General features: G+C 38.5%; 1 protein-coding gene across 4 annotated transcripts in view; it reads right to left on the bottom strand.

Annotated features, from left to right (window-relative positions):
- Window positions 1-20846, bottom strand: part of Heph (hephaestin) — an 81881-nt gene that overhangs the window by 21692 nt on the left and 39343 nt on the right. For all 4 annotated transcript variants that reach the window (XM_037198853.1, XM_037198854.1, XM_028888881.2 and 1 more), the window contains 4 exons: window positions 18932-19144; window positions 6374-6587; window positions 4774-4913; window positions 3889-4020 (listed from right to left, as the gene is read on the bottom strand). In XM_037198853.1, coding sequence (XP_037054748.1) covers window positions 3889-4020; window positions 4774-4913; window positions 6374-6587; window positions 18932-19144 — 699 coding nt within the window. The remainder of the gene's footprint in view (window positions 1-3888; window positions 4021-4773; window positions 4914-6373; window positions 6588-18931; window positions 19145-20846) is intronic.

Below are 20846 nucleotides of genomic sequence, written 5' to 3'. Positions count from 1 at the left end.
TGACGACCAAGAACAGCAGCAGACAAGTTTATTATGCTGCAAAAGACAGAGATGGATAAGGGGAACTGCACAGGCCTTTGGAGCCCAAAAGATTGTGATCCTATCCTAGACATCAAGCATTGAACTGTTCACAGTGTTGTATTTTGGTTTGGTTTTGGTCTGTTTGTGACTGTACCCTTGTTCTTCCCTTTTGGAGTAAGAAGATATGTAACTTCATTTTATTTTATAGGAGCCCACAGTTGAGCAATTTTAGACTTTTACCCTTAGGTAGGTAGGTGGTCCTGGATGGTATAAGAAATCAAGATGAGCAAGCCATGATGAGCAAGCCAGTAATCAGTGTTCCTCCATGGTCTTTGCATCACTTCCTGCCTCTTATATTCCTGCCCTGATTTTCCTTGGAAAGGGATTGTGACCTGAGAGATCTAAGATGAAATATACCCCTTTATTCCCAGGTTGCTTTTGGTCGTAGTGTTCAGCACAACAATAGAAAAACTAAGGCAAAAACAAGGAAAAGATGGCTATCTATAATCCAAAATAAGACTGAGTTCTGGGGAAAAAATGCCTTCCCTCACAGCCATTAAAAAAAGGCAATCTTTCCCAGTCCCTCCTTAGTGTAGACCTCTAGTCTCTAGCAACTTGAGACAATAAAATATCTATTGTTCATATCATTCAGTTTGTGATATTTCCTTGGGCTACTCCTAGAAACTTAGTACAACTTCCACATGACAAAAATTAGTAAATAATTTGGATTCAGGTATGTCTAACCCATGGCCCACAGTCTAGAATCCTCCCAAAATACATTTTGCCTGAAAAAAAAATAGGGTAGCTCAAAAGGAAACAGTTTCTAAGAGCTCAGGAACCAGGTGTTTGATGTGGTGGTTTGAATGCAAATGAGAATGGGCCCCATAGACTCATATATTTGAATACTTGGTCCCCAGTTGGTGGAACTGTTTGGGAAGATTAGGAGGTGTGGCCTTGTTGGAGGAGGCAAGTCACCTGAACTAGCTTTAAGGTTTTAAAAGCCTTTGCTGTACCCAGTTAGCTCTCTCTCTCTCTCTCTCTCTCTCTCTCTCTCTCTCTCTCTCTCTCTCTCTCTCTCTCTCTCTCTCTGGATATATATATATATATATATCCACCTTGCAGATAAGGATGTAAACTCTCAGCTACTGGTTCCTCAGAACCAAGCCTGCCTCCCAGCACTGGAGAAGCAGCAGTAGAGAGTTTGAAGCCAACTTGGTTTACATGCAAGTTCCAGGCCAGCCACGGTTACATAGTGGGAAGCTCTCTCTCAAAAAAAATCAGAAATAATACCTTGGAATGTGTTTAAACAAAGAAGTAAAAAAATCTCTATATTAAAAACTTTATAACTAAAGGAAGAATTAAAGAAAGATACTATGAAATGAAAATGCCTCCCACAGTTAGGGACTGGAAAAATAAATATTGTGAAAATGGTTACAGGACTCAAGGCAATCTACAGATAAAATGCAATCCCCATATAATTCCAATGTTGTTCTTCACAAAACTAATAAATTATCTTAAACTTCATGTGGAAGCACACACACAAAATGCCAACAAGAATAGCTAAAGCAATCCTGAGCAAAAAGAACAATCCTTGGTTCCATGTTAAACTGCCCAGGGAGAGTTAGAAAATATCATAGAGCTGGCAGAAAGCAGAAACACAAATCAGCAGAATAGAGAACCCAGATATAAGCCCATGTATCAAGAGCCATCAGATACCTGACAATAATTTCAAAAATATACATTTTAGAAAAGCCTCTTCAAAAATGTTGCTAGTAGAACTGGACAGTCACATATAGAAGAAGAAAATTATAGCCCTGTCATGTCTCACTCAGTACAAAAAGCAATCTCAAATTAACCTAAAATCTAAACCTGAACTGCTGAAATTGTTAGTTGGAATAGTATGAAAACCATCTAAAGGCATAGGTGTATGAAAGGACTTTCTAAAATTAGATTACATTTGCTCAGCAAATAATACCAACAATTGGCAAATAAGACCTCATGAAATTCCCAAATATTGCACAGAAAGGAAACAGTTAAATGAGTAATATGACAGGGTATAGAATGGAAGAAAATCTCTATTAGTTGGATATCTGACAAGACTAATGTCCAGAATACAAAAAGAACTAAAAAAGAACTAGACCACAAGAAATCAAACAATTCAATTAATAAATTAACTAATGAACAGTTCTCAACAAATGAAGTATAAATAGCTAATAAACAAATAGAAACTGTTCAAACTCACTAGTCATCAAAGAACTACAAATTAAAACTACAGTGAGATTCTATCTCATCCCAGTAACAAAAGCAGTCATTAAGAAAACATAAAAAGAACCAAAGAACAAGGCAGTGTTGGTGCACACCTTTAACCCCAGCACCCGTGATTCAGAGACAGGAGGATCTTTGTGAGTTCGAGGCCAGACTGGTCTACAGAGCGAGTTTCAGGACAGCTAGGGCCATTACACAGAGAAACCCTGCCTTAAAAAAAAAGAAAAAGAAAAGAGAAGAAAACAGAAAAAGAAAGAACCCTTACGCACTTCTGGTTAAAAAGTAAACTATTCTAGTTATTATGGAAATCAGCATGGGGGGGGGGTCTTCAAGAAAAACTCTCCTGGGTATTTATGGAAACAATTCCAAGTAAACACATCACAAGCATCCTTGCATATAAATATTTTATTACAGATTTATTCTCAGTAGCTAAGTTATGGAAATGACCTGTATGTCCAACAGAGGGTAAGATAAGGAAAATGTGGTTTACATAAACAAAGAATCCTTTTCTGCCATAAAGAAGAACAAGGTTATACCATTTGCAGAAAAATGCATAAAACTGGAGATAATCATATTAATCAAATAAAGCCAGAAATGCAAATATTTATCAATTTTCATCCATATATCATTCTTAGATTTGTATAGAGATATAAAAATTAGATTTGTATGACCTGAAAGTGTAAGTAAAGGGAAGGATAAAGAAAGAGGAGAGTAAGGGAGGGAATATGGGGGTAAATGAGCTCAATGTACATTATATACTTACACAAAATTGTCTTTACAAAATACTGTACCATATGTAATGTATATATACAATAAGAAATTGAAAAAATAATGAAAAATAAATTTTAAAAGAAAAAACTTATAAAGACAACTAGAGAATATCCGAAAATGAATGAAAAAAACCACCAAAACTGATGAGATGTTATAGACACATTTATAGCTCTAGAACCAACATTAAGCTGGAAGAAAGATAAAGGGATGGTTCAGGTATGGTTTGACTATTACCTAACACTTCATGTGTTGAAACTGACTTCATATTGTAAAGTAGTAAAATGGTACAGATTTGATCCAGCTACATTGGGGAAGTTACTAGGGTAGAACACTGGAAAACGAATCCTCTGGTTTTATGAGGAGACTAGACAGGCATACACACGTACATTATCTGTCTCATCATGTGATGGTTCGCACTGTCTCAAAATTCAAGGTCATTGCTGAATGAGGTTCTCAGACCTTCTACTTGTAGAATTGTGAGCCAAATAAACCCCTCTAATTTATGAAGTAGACTGTCTCTGGTATGTCCTTATAGTAATCAAAAGTTACATATTAGTACACATAAACAACCTAACTTACACTGTAAGGAACTTGGAAAGTTACAAAGTAAATCATGTTGTACACAAGATATTTTTAACTGAAATACAGGAACTGCTTGAAATACAAACGAAAAACCTGCATTAGAACTCCAATTGACCAGTTAATTCCCTCTAGCTTTCATTGGGCTACACTCCCAGACTAAGAATGTAAGGTGTTTAAAGCAACAAACCAGAAGACTAAAGTAGAAGGACTGAAAAGCCTTTGTCCCTTCACTTAAGTGTTTCAACTCACCAGGCTCAGCAGCCTGTGGCCAGCCAGTACTAGATTCTAGAACTCCATGGGCATGTACAGAATATGGTCGACTGGCATTGTTCTTGAACACCACAGTTAAGATATCACCAACCTCTCCTCTGATAAGTGGACCTGATACATACAAAAGAAGTACAAGTTTCATTAGTAGGGGAATAAGTGGGAGACATTAAAGAACAAGGCATAACTGCAAGATCCATGGAACTGAGAATTAACCTTCCCAAGACTGGCATCATTTTCAGATTCAGAAGTCCTAAAATTGGCATTGCAGCATGAGGGTACCCCAAAAACAGAAATATGCTTCCTATTATCCCCACTTTCCTCATCCTATTTTTTCTCTACAAAATAACCAAAAGCTCGAGAGATTCTGAGTTTTGCAGAATCATTGATATTAAGGACTAAAATCTTGCCATACACAGCACATAGAATTGCTGTACTCTCTTCAGAGGCCAGTGGGTCCTGTCTGGTCTAGGATAAGAATAAAGAAACCCTTTGTACAAAACCAGCATATAGCCTTGATGAAATTGAGGTATGGGGAGAATTGTGGCTCTGTGTATCATTTTTATTTTTACTTGCTGGAGTTCCTAAACTCTCCTGCCTCTGGAATCTTTTAAAATCTACTAGCTTTAGAGGACCCATGTCTCAAAGGTATAGAAAATCGGAACATTTTGGTTCATGTTACATCAGACTTCATGTTTATATCGTTCCGTTCAGTGCTTATTTTCACAGCCACATTACAAAATAGGGCCATACTTTTAGTATGGAAAAGCTGAGAATGAGGAATGGGAAAGCCTCCCTGATACGATGTAGCTATCCTAGAAGCAACCCATCCTTCTAGATGCCAGGATGTAAGTAGAATTCTCTTACCCAAGATTCCCAGGTGCTCCTCTGGTCCAGACCTTGGCTGAGGAGTCGTGAAAGTACCATCAGTGTATTCCCTGAATACAGCTTTCTTATATTTGGAACCCAAGAGCCCATCCTTGTTGCTCAGGAAAACATGACCATAACTAGAAGAATTCAAAGACTGTTATTAGCACCTGACCTTCAGCCTTTATTTTCAGTTATGGGGAAATTAATTTAGAACTATTCTCATGTCAAATATGAAAAAATGTAGATCTATCCATTATAATGTCAAATTGTATTACCATGATTGAAAAGAGTAGGTTTCTGAAGCAACGTTTGTTATTTTCCGTCATCCAGATAGATATTTGCAGTATGATTAACTGAGCTAAGAATCAAAAGCCTGTGGCTTTGGCTCCAGCCTTAATAGAGTCTTAGATTTGGAATTATTTTAACAAAAGTATAAGGCACCAAGTGTCAGCTGAGCATACATAGTTGCTGTTGGTGATCAAAAGTGGGAAGACATGGGCTCTTACAGCTTTCTCATTATAGGACACTTGACAGTTGATAGTGTTTATCACTCCTTTTAACAGTGAACATTCCGAATAGGTGAGTCTCAGAGGTACAATCACTAGCGCAGAATTGATAGGACTGTGTACAGAGACACTGTCACCCAGAAGGGGCGGCAGGACTGAGAGTTAAGTCCAATGTTCCTACCCTGTCTTCTTAGAGAGAGTAATGTTTTTTCAGGTATGCATGATAGGTGAAATCAAGGCTGACAGAAAAAAAATCCCATTTCCTAATTCCCACAGAAAGTCCACATGAAAACTTCACCCTAAACTTATAAACTTCAACCTAAACTTATAAAGGTCAAGACCAAAGAACAGTGAAAGCACCACAAACTACAGAAAACTACAATTGAGCTACAAAAAAATACTTTGTAGCTCAATTTGTATTCTCTCCTCCCTCTTTTTAAATAGAACTACCTAGGTTTTATTGGGACAATGGATGTTCACACAGATGTTACATAGTAGCCAGATGAATAAGTTTAGGAAACAGAACAGGAGAAAAAAATGATATATACAACTTACAAGTCTATCCTTACAGGCAATGTTGCTTACCCTAACTTGAAAGCTAGGGATAGCCACAACTAAATAAGCATCTTGATCCCAGAGATGAAAGTAGGAGATTCGGGCAGCATAGTTCACCTGCCAGACCTGGACTGTTCATATGTAAATAACAGATAAAATTGTAGCCCATTTGAACTACTCTCTTTTGGACTTTTTCTGATTCCAAGCTTGGTCTGTACCTCAGTAAAGGATCTTGAGGCATTTCATTGCTTGAGTAAGCCCCTATGAACTTTAAATCCCACTGTAGGTAAGATTAGCTAATTACAAGGGAAGCAAGGCTAAGAGGGCAAGAATGTAGAAGGTCTTTTTCTTCCACTCAGTAGCTAATGAATATAGAAGAAACAAGGGCTGGACTTCAACATCCTTCCACTCTAGTCTCATTTCTTTTGGCATCATAATTAGGTGGTTACAACCATGCCTTCCTACTTTTAGTTTCAGTCTCTTCACCTGTGAAAGGATTCACTAAAGCTGTGGTCTCTCCCTTTCTGAAGCCTTACCTGTCCTTCTCAGATGTGTTATGCCATTCCAGTTCCCAGCTTCTATCAGGGCAATAATCCCATTCCAACTCTTCTGCCATGATGTAATAGACTCTAGAAGCTTGGTAGTGTTGACGTGGGCTGTCTTGACGACCAGAACACTGGGAGACATTGTAAATTGCCCTCATCCCTGCTTCCCTGTGGCTGCCTGCTTGGCAATAGATTTCGAATGTCCCTAAAAAATAATCAGAGAGCGAAAATCAGAGTGAGAACACCCATTAGAAGCATGTGGGGATTTCTTCCCTTCTCCTAGCTATACTTCAGAGGAAAGATAGTCTAAGAAAAAACTCTTCTATACATTAAAGTGCATGACAAGTTTGTTAAGACTAATGAGCACAGAAGAGATGCAGTTCCAAAGCCACTGGGTTAAAAATTAAAGTTTTCCAAGAGAATAAGGAACTCCTCTGTTCTTAGATAGTGGGTGACCCTATTTGTTACTTATTAGCTATCTAAGCTTATATGGGTTTCCAAGTCTCTGTATGTTTCAGTTATCCCTTCAGTAAATTGAGAATCATTTTTCTTACTTCATTTGGCTGTTTTACAAATAGACATTAAACGGCTGGTAAGAGTGCTTAGCAAGTCAAGGTATTTTCCCCAGGAGTCTGGCAATCTGAGCTCAATCCTTGAACCCACAATGGAAGTAGAAATCCCACTTCTAAAAGTTGTACTCTGATTTTCGTATGTGTATCATGCCATACACACAACCACACTCACCTGTACATATCATATACAAATACATGGCCAATAGTAATTAATCCAGGAAGAAATACAATATATCACTATGTCTAATAAGTGTTCAGTAAGTGAAATTATAAGTAAACAGTAAACAATACAGTTCAATAATTATTTGGTAGAAATATTGACCTCTTTTTTTTCCTGTGAAATACTCCCAAACCTAAAAACCTACTAACAACAACAAGCAAACAAACCATATGAATTTAAATAGACATTTAAAAGAAACTGTCTGACATATGAATGCTTACATGATAGATCTTTTCCTTTTTCTTCCCTTTTTTGAGACAGGGTTTCTCTGTGTAACCCTGGCTGTCCTAGATCTCACTCTGTAAACCAGGCTGGCCTCAAACTCAGAGATCCACCTGGCTCTGCCTCCTAAGTGCTGGGATCAAAGGTGTGTGCCACCACACCCAGCTTACATGATAGGTCTTTTAAAGGTGCCATCTTAGGTTTCATACCATGAAATGTTCGATATATATCTTGGATATCTGTGATGTAGAGCTACATAGACTTGTCTCTAGTCACAGGTTCCTGTATCACAGACTTTAGATCAGATTATGCTAATCAAATGGAGCTAACTATCTTATATTTGTTTGTTTGTTTGTTTTTTGGTTTTTCGAGACAGGGTTTCTCTGTGTAGCTTTGCGCCTTTCCTGGGACTCACTTCATAGGCCAGGCTGGCCTCGAACTCACAGAGATCCACCTGGCTCTGCCTCCCAAGTGCTGGGATTAAAGGCGTGCGCCACCACCGCCCGGCAGATTTGTTATTTTCATTGTTCCCTTACCTTGCTGCCTACTGCCTAGCCTACCACTACAAATATTTCATCAATTGCAAAGCCTCTTATGAACTGTCCATAAACTATTGATCCAGCTCAATTTTGTACACTAAGTTGTTTTGTCAACTAAATCTGTTTCTGACTGCTTTCTTGCATATCTCATTCCTATCTTGCATTTTTCACTCATGCTGTTATTCCTTTCTAAAATTTCTGCTCTTCCGAGTCTCACACTCTATGCGAGCCCACTCCTTTTCTGAGACCCAATTCAGTTCATCTCCTTTAGAAACCCCTCCCGGATGGTGTGGGTCCCAATTGACACTATACTCTTGGCCTTTCCATTATTGTGCGTTCCGTACTTAAATGGCATGGTAAAAGACTTAAATGTTCTGTATTTAAAATTATTGCCTTACATTATTTGATAGACAGCTTGAAAGAAGGGGTCTTCTCATTTCTTTCCATATCTACTTCTGAAGTCTTCTGTTTCCATTATTCTCTGTATCTATTCTACCAGTAAATCCTATCACCTCTTCCTTAAATATCACTCTGTCACTCCATTCTTAGGGAGCTCGACCTCTTGGTGCAAACTCGGTTTAGCCCTTTCACAGCAGCACTCTCAGTCTTCCCTTCGAGTCAGTCTCTATTCATTTGTACCACCCACTGACCCACAGAAGCCCTCTTTTCCAGTGATCCCACAGCCCACTTGTCTAGGACACAGACAGGGCAACAGCAACCACAGACTAAAACACCCACCTATCAGAGAGAAGACCAGATATTCACTCCAAGAATCATCTCAAACATCATCATTCTAGATGTGTCAATCCCAGTGCAAAATTGCAACATGAGGCTGGGCGGTGATGGGGCAAGCCTCTAATCCCAGCACTTGGGAGGCAGAGGTAGGTGGATCTTTGAGTTCAAGGCCAGCCTGGTCTACAGAGTGAGATCCAGGACAGCCAGGGCTACACAGGAAAACTCTGTCTCAGAAAAAAAAATTGCAAGGGGAACAGCCAGGAAAATATGCCCTCCAGCAGAATCCAGCTACCTTACTGCAGAAGGCCCCACAGAATATAATATAGCTGAAGCACAAGTCAAGGACTTCAAAATAGCAATTGTGAATATGTTCAAGGACATTAAAGAGGATGTGAATGAATCATTTAATGAAGCCCATGGGGGAAAAAGAGTTGAAGGAAATAATGAAAGCAATACAAGAAATGGTAGTGGAACTTAACAAAATGGAATAATTAAAGGAAACCCAAACTGAAATAAAAACCGGAACTGGAAAACGTAGGATGACACACAGAAACCTCAAAAGACTCATGAACAGATTACATGACACAGAAGAGACTCTATAACCTTATATCACGTAAACCATCCCTTAGCTTACCGCACTTCAATGCTTGCTTTCTCTCTCTATCTCTATCTTTTTAGATAGAGTCACCTTACATAGCCAAGGCTGGCCTTCAGCTTACTATATAACAGAACCTGGGCTCAAATTTGCCATCTTTCTGTCTCCATCTCCACAGTTCTGGGAATACATGCATGCATCACCATGCTTAGCCATACTGACCTTTACTGACACTTGAACAAGCTATGTTTGTTCTCATTTTAGGGTATTTACATCACTTAGCACTCTCTGCTCAGAAATCCTTACATTGTTCCTTTTCATACCATTTAGGATTCAGCTTATGTGTCAGAATTTTTCAGAGAGTATTTCTCTTGGACACATTTCTTTAATTAAAATAACATCATCATGATTTTATCATATCACTGCCTTTTGTTTTCTAACCTGTATCAGTATCTCAATTTATTTATGTATATAATCAATCATAAGTTCAAAGCCAGTCTGGGATACATAGCAAATTTCAACACAGCTGTATCGCAAGATCATGTCTCAAAACACAAAAGTGCACATACACAAAAAGATTGTTATGTATCTTATTTACTCCACTATCACAATCTTAACAGTAAAAAGTATTCAATTCATAGGGGTTTAATGCCTAAATGTATCAGCAAATGGAATGGTTTATGCACACGGCCCCAAAGCCAGGCCAGGAAGGTGGTGTAGGAGGTCTTGGCACTTGCTGCCAAGGCTGACAACCTGAGTTTGCTTTTGGACCTCACGTGACAGAAGGAGAGAACAGAAGGAGAAAACTCCACAAGTTGTCATCTTACCTCCATGCAAGTTCTGTGGCATGCAGATCCCCATAAATTAATTCATTCAATTAAAAAATTGAAAAACAATTGCTACACTAAGGGTCAGAAAATAGCACTAAAAAAAAGTCTGATAACCACTTGATGCTATGAAAACAAGTAGAAAGCATTCTGGAAGAGTTATAAGATGTTGCATAACTCTTATCAGTCCTACCTTTTAAACCACTTCTTTTCCAACACTCTTCTGTTGCAGGTTCTCAGTAGTGAGCGTCATAATCTTAACTTATTGTTGCAACTAAAATATCACCACATTTATAAACATCTTTTGTCATACCATGTCAAGTAAGGAAACAAATCATTGGAGCCAACATTCTCTAATCAACGTTTTGCTTCTTGATATCTACAGATCTTTTCACCTCTGTCTCATTTCATTGTATGACAATAGCTACTCGTCATTAAAAGGCAAGTCAGAGACTATAGGTATAAAACTTCAGTCAGAACGTCTGCTTTCCTAGAAAACCTTCACTATATAAGTCAGGAAAACTTTGTCACAGTTCCATCTGTGCCATAGTTCTTGGCAGATAATGTCATCATGAACTTGGTAATGTCTACATGCTTAACCCTTTCCCAACTATCTTTAAACTGCCTGATTCTGCCTGATTCATCTTTACATCCCCAGCAAATAAGGCAGGAAGTGGAAGAAAACGGATATTAACTGAAAAAGCTTAATAGAAAATACAATATAAAGAGTGGGGGTGTTAAAAAGAGGAAAAAGATAGAGGGGAGAGAATCTATAGAATGGAAGAAGACAAATGGAAGGAAGGTATGAAGAATGCAAATGGAACAAAAATAAAGATAAACAGTAAATAAGGATAGGCTGGTAATAGAGCTCACTTGCCAAGTTCACGATCTGAGCTGGATTGCCGAGATACACATGGTGCAAGGAAAGAATCAACTCCCACAAATTGTCTTCTGACCTCCACAGGCATACATGAGTATACACACACACACACACACACACACACACACACACACACACACACACACAGAGAGAGAGAGAGAGAGACAGAGACAGAGACAGAGAAAGACAGAGAGATACAGAGACAGAGAGAGAAAGACAGAGAGATAGACAGAATAGATACAGTATTTCAAAACTCACTAAAGAGAAAAGAAGTGAAGAAAAGAAAAACTCAAGAAATAGAAAGAAGCAAAGAAAATGGATAGGAAGAATGCAAAGAAAAACTAGAGCAAAACTCCAGCCAGGAAGCAGGTGGGGTAACTGGAGATCTGCACTGCTCTCTCCTCTCCTCCAAATCCAATATGCTAGTCTCATGTCCAGCTCTGTAGCAGACCACCTGTTGTAGCCTCTCCTCACTCTCTGTCATTCCCAGAAGATTTAAGTAGATCCTTGTGGAAAACCTTGCTTTCCTTCCTCTTGTAACCCCCCCTCAGATCCCCATCCTTCTAACCCATTCCTAAGTGTCAGCTCCCAATAACTAGAAATATTTTACCCAGAACCCCCAGGAGCCACACCTACCAGGATCCCAAAAGAATTCTCTACCAGGCAATACACAGCCACCACATCCTCCTAAGAACCACAGAGGGCAACAGAAACCAAGAAACAAAACACCCACCCAACAAACACAGGACCAGATATCAGCACCTAGAATTAGAATCACCCCACACCCAGATGCCTAGAAGCCAGCATAAAAACATAATCAATAACAGCCAGGACAATATGTCTCCACTAGAGCCCAGGAAACCTACCACAAAAGGTCCTGAGAACTGCAACATAGCTGAACTGGGAGGGAACACTGTAATCAGAATATACTATATGAGAAAACAATCTATTTTCAATAAAATAAAAAGATAACTTAGAGCAAAATTATGAAGAAAAGAGACAAGATTAGAAGGAAATTGGTAATATAAGGAATAAAAGAAAATGTAAATAAAGGTAAAAAGATATGGAAAAACAAAGTGCAAGATGAGCTGTAAACAAGAAAAAGAGACAAATAAGAAAAATAGGACATCAAAGAGAGAGAACAAAACAGTACAAAGGAATGAGAGATGAAAGGAAAATGAGAAATTCAGGCTAATACAACACATGAGCAGAAGACACAAGACAAAGGGAGAGTGAAGTAGAGAAATCAAACCTGTGCTTGTTCTTGGTTACATGATAACAGCTTTTGTGTAAATGAAACCAACGGGATATGCTTTTATGTTCCTAATGTAATACTGATGCATTATTAGTGACTCAGAGTTTATTATTAATACTTTCAAACTCTCTGCATTTCGGTGCTCTGTATAAGGAATCTTTAATGTGTTTAATCCACACATTTTGGTGGTCTGTGTAAGATACCCTTAATGAGTTAGTGAACCATTTTGGAGCACCCAGTGTGAGAGCAGGATAGCCTGAATTTACGAGTGTATGGGGAAGGTCCCTTGTTGGCGATGCACAATATGTTGGGGATTTGAATTTTGGATGTCTCAGTTGTCAAAAGTAACAGCAGTCTGTGAGTCTCCCAAAAGCTCCCACCTCATGTGTTTGCAGTGGGGAATAGGGTCCCAAGTTAAAGGGAAATCTGGACTTCTCAGGTCAGAAGAAGCTATTAGGTATCAGTGGTCCATGACCTGAAAGTGCTTCTCCAGCACTACATCTTTTATTTCCTTCTTCTTGTTCTTTGTCAAGTCCTGTTTAATTCTATTTCAACTTCCACCACAAAAGGTGGCTTTCTCTTAAGCACACCAATGCCCAGCCTGCCTTTCCACTTTGCCTTCTGCTCTCACTATGGAGAATTTCTTGATTTCTCTATTTCATATCCATGCACAACAGTTAACAAATTTACTTTAAAAAAATCAGATCTAAGATATCATTAAAACAAGCTTGTAAAGTTTCATCATGCATATACAATTCCTCTAGGGCCTTTGTCCCAGGCCCTATCCTAATCAGACAATTTAGCAGCCCGGCCACCTGCTGCTAGAGCAGCAAGCAATTCTCTGCCAGCTCTTCCCCGAGGCTGCCTGGCCAGTCCATCCATAGCTAAAACGTCTGCTTTCACCTTGAAAACACTCTGGCTTTGTACTGGCTTTGCAGACAAAGGATGGCCATGTTTCTTGCCGATGATACATATTTGAGGGCTTGAAAAGAAGGTATAATTACCCAAATCTCTAAAATAAGAAAACTTTCTAAACTGAGGCACCGTCTCCAGTCCTCAACTGCTTAATAAAGAAATCAGTAGGGACTCCCAACACGCTCACAGACTCTGCAGCAAGGGCCTGAAGTAAGTAAGTAAATAAACAAATAAAATCCCTGACCTTAAGACACACTCAGGGTCTTGTGCCACTACCAGACAAAAAACCCACAGAGAACTTTATGGACTTTGCTGGAAATAATAAAGAGATTGTGGGCAGCTTATTTCTGTCATTGACTTGTGAAAATACAAATTCTGACTAGACCTCTTTAAGTGTTTCAAATGTGAAAAGCAGGCTTTGCCTTTTCCTAGAGCCAGTGGGCTTCCTACTGAGAGAAGTAAACTCACAAACAGGTTTCAATGGGAAAACATACTCAATAACACCGTGCTGTTGTTACTGACTTAAAGATTGCTTTTACTACTTTACACAGTCTAATAATGGAAAGATTGGCCTTCCCAACGACTACTCTCAGTAATCAAGCACCCATATTTCTTCATATTAAAAAGGAAAGGCAGTACATAAAAACTAAAAGGATAAATGGGTGTAAAGACAAAGGAGTTTTAGTTTAAAAAAAAAGGCTAAAATAGTTAGATGTTTCAATATGGAAAGGAATGGTTTATGCAAGTTGCAAGTGTCTGAGTAGATGACTCAAAGTATATGAAAGACGACTTCTATGTTTAATTCACTGATATTAAACCTCTACTTAAATCAATGGAGTTTTCATAAGTTGTAAGTACTGGCTACAAAAGCTTTACAAAAACAATGTAAAATTTTCATAGACAGATTTCTTTTTGGCTACAGCTCAGACACTAATCAACTGCAGAAATTTGCTGACTGTTTCTCTGTTATAAGGATCTCAAAAGAGTTCAAAATGGACAAGGGTTCTTCTCATGATCTAAAATTTTATTTCTTATTGTCAACTTTGAAATGGTCATGTCTCTCATGGTTATAAGGAATGCCCTATAAGCCCAAGGACGAGCCATACTGGAACAAGCTTATTTCTTACTCAAAACACAAATATATAAACAAAAAATGGGGGGAACTGGCGGCACAGTAGCAACTTGTCAAAGGAACTTACACTTTCAATTTTCAAAATTGTTTTTCTCAGTCTTTCCCCTGACACCTATAAAAATTAATGTCACAAAAAGCAAGGCGTTTTATCCAAACCCATGATTTTATATGAATTCTCTCAAGGACCTAACCCGTGTTTGGGTACTATTCCCTTTATAACTTGAGGCTGAGGGTTCACATCTTGTGCTTTCTCTGGGTTACAAAAGGACTGGGAAAGTCACACCACGAACTGGAACCAGAAGACAACAACCTGGTCACAAAAGAAGGACACTCGCCTGACTTTCACCCACATATAAGCTGCATGCCACTTCTAATTCTCACTCTTTCCCAAAGTCACTCTCATTACAATGCTACTTTATCTCCTGGCTTTAGCTCTAAAGCAAGCCCATGCATGCCTGGATTCCGGTTCATCTGGCTTGCCCATGACATGGAGGATCTGCTTCAGAACAACTTAATTATTCCCTTGAACAAGATTCATTGGAATGATTATTGCAGCTGTCTGAGCTGCCACAGTTAGAGCTACAACTGCTAAAATATGATTAACTCAGACCATCCAAACTAAAGCAACTGTAAATTCCTATCTTTAAAATAAACATCTTGAAATGATGTTTTATACTAACTGGCTCAACCCCTCTAATTGTTTTTTAGGATTAAATCTTAAGATGTTGTCTTTTACAGGAAGAACCACTCTGTTTGTCTGCCTTGTTCTCGAAGTCCTAGCGTGCCTTTTCTACTTTTTAAAAGGACCACCCAGAACAGAGTGATGCTGATTTAGGCTGCCTCTACAGTACACCGTACCTGAACCAGCTTTTCTTCATCAGCGACAACCTCCACTGATGTGTTACTTCTTTAATAAAATAAAATGGAGGAACTGTGGTAATGCAACCTGATAAAAAATATCTCTTAGATTCTAAGAGCCTGGAACTTTTGCTAGACAGCATAGCCAGAGTTAATAATACGCCTTGAGGTGACTTGACTTAAGACTTCTAGCCTACTGTGTACTTATCCTATTTATTTAGCCTGTCTTTAAGAGAACAATGTAACAATCAACCTTACTTGCCTTGGATTTGCCATGTAATCAGCTTTTACAACCTAAATTAATCCATCTTAAATTATATACTCTTTCATGTCCCTGACATACAGTAATGCATGTGGCCTAATAATCATTGGCTGAATAGAGCAAAAATAGAGGTTGAGAGCATTATTATAAAATGAAGATCTACAATAAATGTTGAACACAGCTTGATAAACAATGTTTGTTTAGAGTACTGCTTACTAGCTGGGTCAGTTGGAGTCAGTGACTTAATTCCTTGAAAATTCTGTTAAAGATCCTCATTCCTTCCCCATGTGATACTTTCTGTGCTGTTCAATAAACACAGAACAAAGCCCTTTGTTGGGGACAGACAGACACAGAGGCAGGAGCAGGCTCACAGATTCACACACATACAACAGAAAGACAGAGAACAGAAGACACAGGGAGGGTGAGAAATCTAATCTGGGCTTGTTCTTAAATGACGCCAAGAGGAAATGCTTTGATTTTTTCCCCCCTTAATGCAACACCGACAAATTATTGGTGACTCAGAGTTTACTATTAATGTCTTCAAACCGACCACACAAAGGAAATGGGAAAAAAAGAAGGAAAGATGGAAATAACGAACAAAGAAAGAGCTCCACAAAGAAAAAATAACAGAGGAAAGAAACCCTAATCAGAATCTGAGTGGTAAAAAAAAATATTATCTATGCTATTGAATAACTAGCACGAGTTTAAAGGAACATAATATATTCAGGCTTTAACCTTTTATCTGACACCTTCCCTGGTATTAAAGATCTACTCTCAGCATTTCAGTTTGACTAGCTGAGGCACACTATTCAGGGTGCTATTTTTAAATACAAAAATGGTATTTTCAATTAAAGGTAATATAAGCCTACTAAAATGAATACATAAATGAAAAATATTAGAGCAAAGAAAAAATGATGATGACAACAATCACCAGTAAGCCCACATCTGGATTCTTTAAACATTTTGCTTATTCCCCAATATCTGATTTTGTTGCTTGGTTCTTGTTTGTTTGTTTTTTCAAACATAAGTATTAAAGACATAAGATGCTGAATCTCCAACATGGAGTTTTATGAGGGAGTCTTGTTATATTGCTCAGGGTGTTGTCAAATTCTCTGGCTCAGATCATTGATTTTCCTAACTGAGCCTTCTAAGGTGCTTGCACTGAAGACAAGACATGTGCCACTGTGCCTGGCTACAGTGAGGTGCAAAAATCATTTATAAAGTTGAACAAACACAACTGTATATTCATTACTGCCCGTCAATACTAGTCTCCACAGAATTCTAAAGCCAGATTCTGATCTAGATTCGTCATTATATTACTTTGATTTTGGAGAACTATTCACAATGGTCTCTCTCCTTCTTAATGACAGAGCAAGTGTCCAGGGGACAAATGGAAAGTTTAGGTTCAAAATATCATCCAGGAGTGAGAATTAGTAGAATCTGATGGAGCATGAACCAGAGAAAAATCCAAAAACTTACAGTCGGTAATTCTAATCTGAGCAAGTCATTTTTCCCTTTCAGGTAAGTGTTCTTTGCATCTATTAGCAAAATAAGTGATTTTAAAAGAGCCTTACCGATTCCAATATTATATGACTTGACATTTTTTGACAAAGAAATTTAAAAAATATGACCATGTAAAGAAAGGAGGAAAAAAGGACTTTTATTTTCTCTAGTAACAAAATTCATGAATCTTAACCAATAGTGACATTTTAAGCTTTTACCCTTGAAAACCTACCATTATATTTCCCTCCAGACTTCTCACCAACTTTTTGTGTTTTATTTTGTTTTTTACATTGTATTTTGAGATAGGATCTCATCCTGTGGCCCAGGCTGGTCCCCAAATCCTGAGCTTAAGTGATCCACCTGTCTTAGGCACCGAAGTTATGAGGACTATAAAGACATATCACTGTGTTTGGCCAGAATGTTTTACAGCTACCCTTTTTGGTCAATAATATGACAGCAATAAAAATTTTTTTCATTCATTTAAAGTTAGAATGAATCCTAGGAAAGTATACAGATGGTGCTGGGGATCCCAGCTGATTTTTCAGAAAGGAGATTAAATTTGGAGTTTGGCTTTGGGATGAAAGCTCAAGAATATGATCCTTCTTATTCTGAGCTTTTCTACCCCCACGCACTGAAAGTGCATGCTCCTCTTGCTTCTCTCAACTCTAGTAACTGATGTGGATAATTTGCTAACAACTCTCTCTGGCCAAGAAAATGTTCTAGGTAGATGGGAAATAATGAGACATCTAAAGAAAATAGCGTTGTGTTGTGTTTGTAAAGATCACATGAAGAAATTATTTAAACTGTTACAAAAGAAGTGCTCTTTTTAAGGCATTATATTCTAAATAAAACCAGAATTTACACAATTAAAATAAAAGTTAAAAAAATAAAAATAGAAGTTTAGTAGAGACTGCAATGATGCGTAAACTTTCTTACAAACGCTTTTGCCACCTACTGGCTAGAAGGAGAATACACCCTAGGGACTGAAGAAAATGTGGGTGCATTACAAAAAGCTTGAGGTGAATGGAATCTGAGAAAACCTGAAAAACATTGAGTCAAATTTCTTCATCAAGGAAGGAGAGAGGAATTACTGTTGAGAAAAAGGGAGAGGGAAGAGAGGAAGTGTGGAGAAGAAACGAAGTGAGGAAGGAAGGAAGGTAGGAAGGGAGGGAGGGAAAGGGAGGAGGAGGGGAGAAGGAGGGAGGGAGGGGAGAAGGAGGGAGGAAGGGAAAACTGATTCTGTACAGATAAGGGAAGTGATAAGAACAAAGTGCTTAGCAAGTTGGTAAAAGGTTTGATTTCTGATATCAAATGAAGTCAAGTGAAGTAGATTGTTTGTGCCATGCTTGTAGGTAGCAGCAAAGCAGAGACTCTATTCCACATCTTCACATTTCTTGTCCCTCCTTCTCATACCCAATGACTTTGTTTCTCTCTGTTTACACTTCTGTTCCTTGTGACAGCCCAAGTGCCCTTTAAATCTTAGTTATAACTATGACATGCAGTTGAACAAAACATAGCTTTCTCTAGTCTTTTGCTTTCATTACAAATACATTTAATTAAACACACACACACACACACACACACACACACACACACACACACACACACCAAATAGAAGAGTTTGCAGAAAGTGTCACAGAATAGCAGAGTTGAAAACACAGGTGCATTCCATTGACCTCCCGAATATAAGGATTGTATTGTAATCTGTCTCTCTATGGCCAAAGATCTATGTAGCCAAGCATCCTCTCTGTCATATCAGCACTGCCCAGAAGTTGAGCAGTGCCTGAATTTCCCCCCTTTTGCTCCAGAACAGAGCTTTCTCAACCTTCTACTCACTCTGCAAATGAAGAAATTATCAAGTATTCAGAACGTGGACAATACATTGACGAGATAAAAGTCTTTTGAAAATCCCCCAAGCCCCCTGAACACACCTCCTTCTCTTCACCAGCACTTCCTCCTCCCATGTTATCACTTCTCACTCTTGACCCCCTACTTGACAAAGCCTATGAGTCCTCCACCTGATGAAGTACTTACCAGGATTGTCAGGCTGCATGACAGCCATCACAAAGGTGTGAGGAAAGAGCATGGCCGCGCCTTTCCTCATGCCCTGAAGCTGTACAGTGTTGCCCTCGAACGTGACCCCATGTACGTCAGTCTCTGTGCCCAGGCCAAGCAGGTGCCAGGCCACCATATCACCCTTGCACATGTCCAGCCTGGGCAGGTTAGAGAACAGAAACCCATTAATAGCTGGAAAACAAAAACACAGACAAAATTGGGAGATGAGATCAGACTACTCAAGTCATGGTCAGCAGCATATCAGCCCTGTACTATGATTTCCCATAGCTTGAAATTCTAGATCAACCTAAACTCCCTGCTTTCTGTTATGCTAGTCAGGTTCTACTCAGAGAAGTCTTTTGGATGAGACCGCAAATTAGCTTTTTTGGTCTCACCTCTTTCTCCTCCTTTACCACACTCTGGATACAATGAACTATTTTCTACTACTTCACCTCCTGAATGCATATACCCAAAGACACACACACACACACACACACACACACACACACACACACACACACCTTAAACTCTCCTGTTTACCCCTGGTCTCCAATTTTCTTCCATTCTACTCTTGCTAATTTTCTTGGAATATCTTGGATTGCTCTTTCTTCTTAACGTTCTAATTTTACACACACACACACACACACACACACACACACACACACACACACACACACCCTATAAGGGTGTTTTACAAAGTTTTAAGTTGTCAAGCTAAGTCCTCTTCTTTATCTTCACTGGTAATACCAAGGATATTTGCTCACCTAGAACTCTTGTGCAAAAGCCTCTTTCTAGATATCCCCCCCTGAAGCATTTATACACCCATATCCCCAACTGTCCTAGCATATCTATTCATCTCTACATCTTCAAAGTATTAAATCTAGTTTATTCACAGTATATATGTTGAGTTTTTACGCGCTTTCCTCTCAGCCTTAGAACAGACTTCAGTTCTTGTCTCTATGTAATCTACTAATCTACTCATCCATCATGTCCTAGCTTAAATAACATTGCCCTTTATGAAGCATGTATGTATCTCTCTCCCTCTCTTTCTGTCTGCCTGTCTCTCCCTCTCCCTCTTGAGGAAAATTTCTGTAATATAACTTATTCCAGAGTGTCCAAGAATTTTCTATACTAAGCATCTCAGTTTTTCTGTTTCTTTATGACTGCCTATTAAGACTTCAATAAATTCAAAGTACAATGGTATGACTCATGAGAGGGTCTTACTTTTCCCATAATAATGGACTACCTTGGAAAGGAAAAAAAGAAGCATGCAGAAGACAATACATTCATTTTTATGTCCTTTTGCTGTGTACTTGCCCCCAAATATAGAGAAACCCTTCTGTGTTCCCATCTACACTGGAATCAAATTCCAGGACTTATTTAACCAATCCCCTGGGATTCTGATGAGAACATTGCTGCTAATCCTCAGTTCTGCCTCCCCTGCCTATAATGTCTTGATTGTAACCCTGTTCAGTCTTCAGCCCCCACTCAAGTACTCCCTTCTTCAATGAATCATCTAAATTTATTGTTCTTTATTAATATTCTTCTCATTTGAAATTAAAAGATTCCTCCACACATTTAGACGTCTGCCTGGATTGTTCTATAATTATTTTCATGGGTGTTATTCACATCTCATTGAAAACTGCTGGACCCTCATTGAAATCTGGGACTGTTTTCCCTCATTCTTTCATCCACATACCCATTGATTTGATAGTTTAGTAATTCAATTAACACTTACTTTATGATTGCCTAATAATTAAATAAAATATAGAAAATACAGAGATAACCATCATACTCTAGAAGAAGTGAAGAGCCATGTAACGAATTACAATGTTGAATAATATATGGAGCATATGCTTTTAAAATTACTAAACTACTTTGTAGCCTGGTCTGT

The sequence above is a fragment of the Peromyscus leucopus genome, chromosome X (genome assembly GCF_004664715.2).
Source record: "Peromyscus leucopus breed LL Stock chromosome X, UCI_PerLeu_2.1, whole genome shotgun sequence".
NCBI classification, from domain to species: Eukaryota; Metazoa; Chordata; class Mammalia; order Rodentia; family Cricetidae; genus Peromyscus; species Peromyscus leucopus.
Note: the sequence above shows the minus strand (reverse complement) of the source record. Positions and strands in the feature narration are given on the sequence as shown.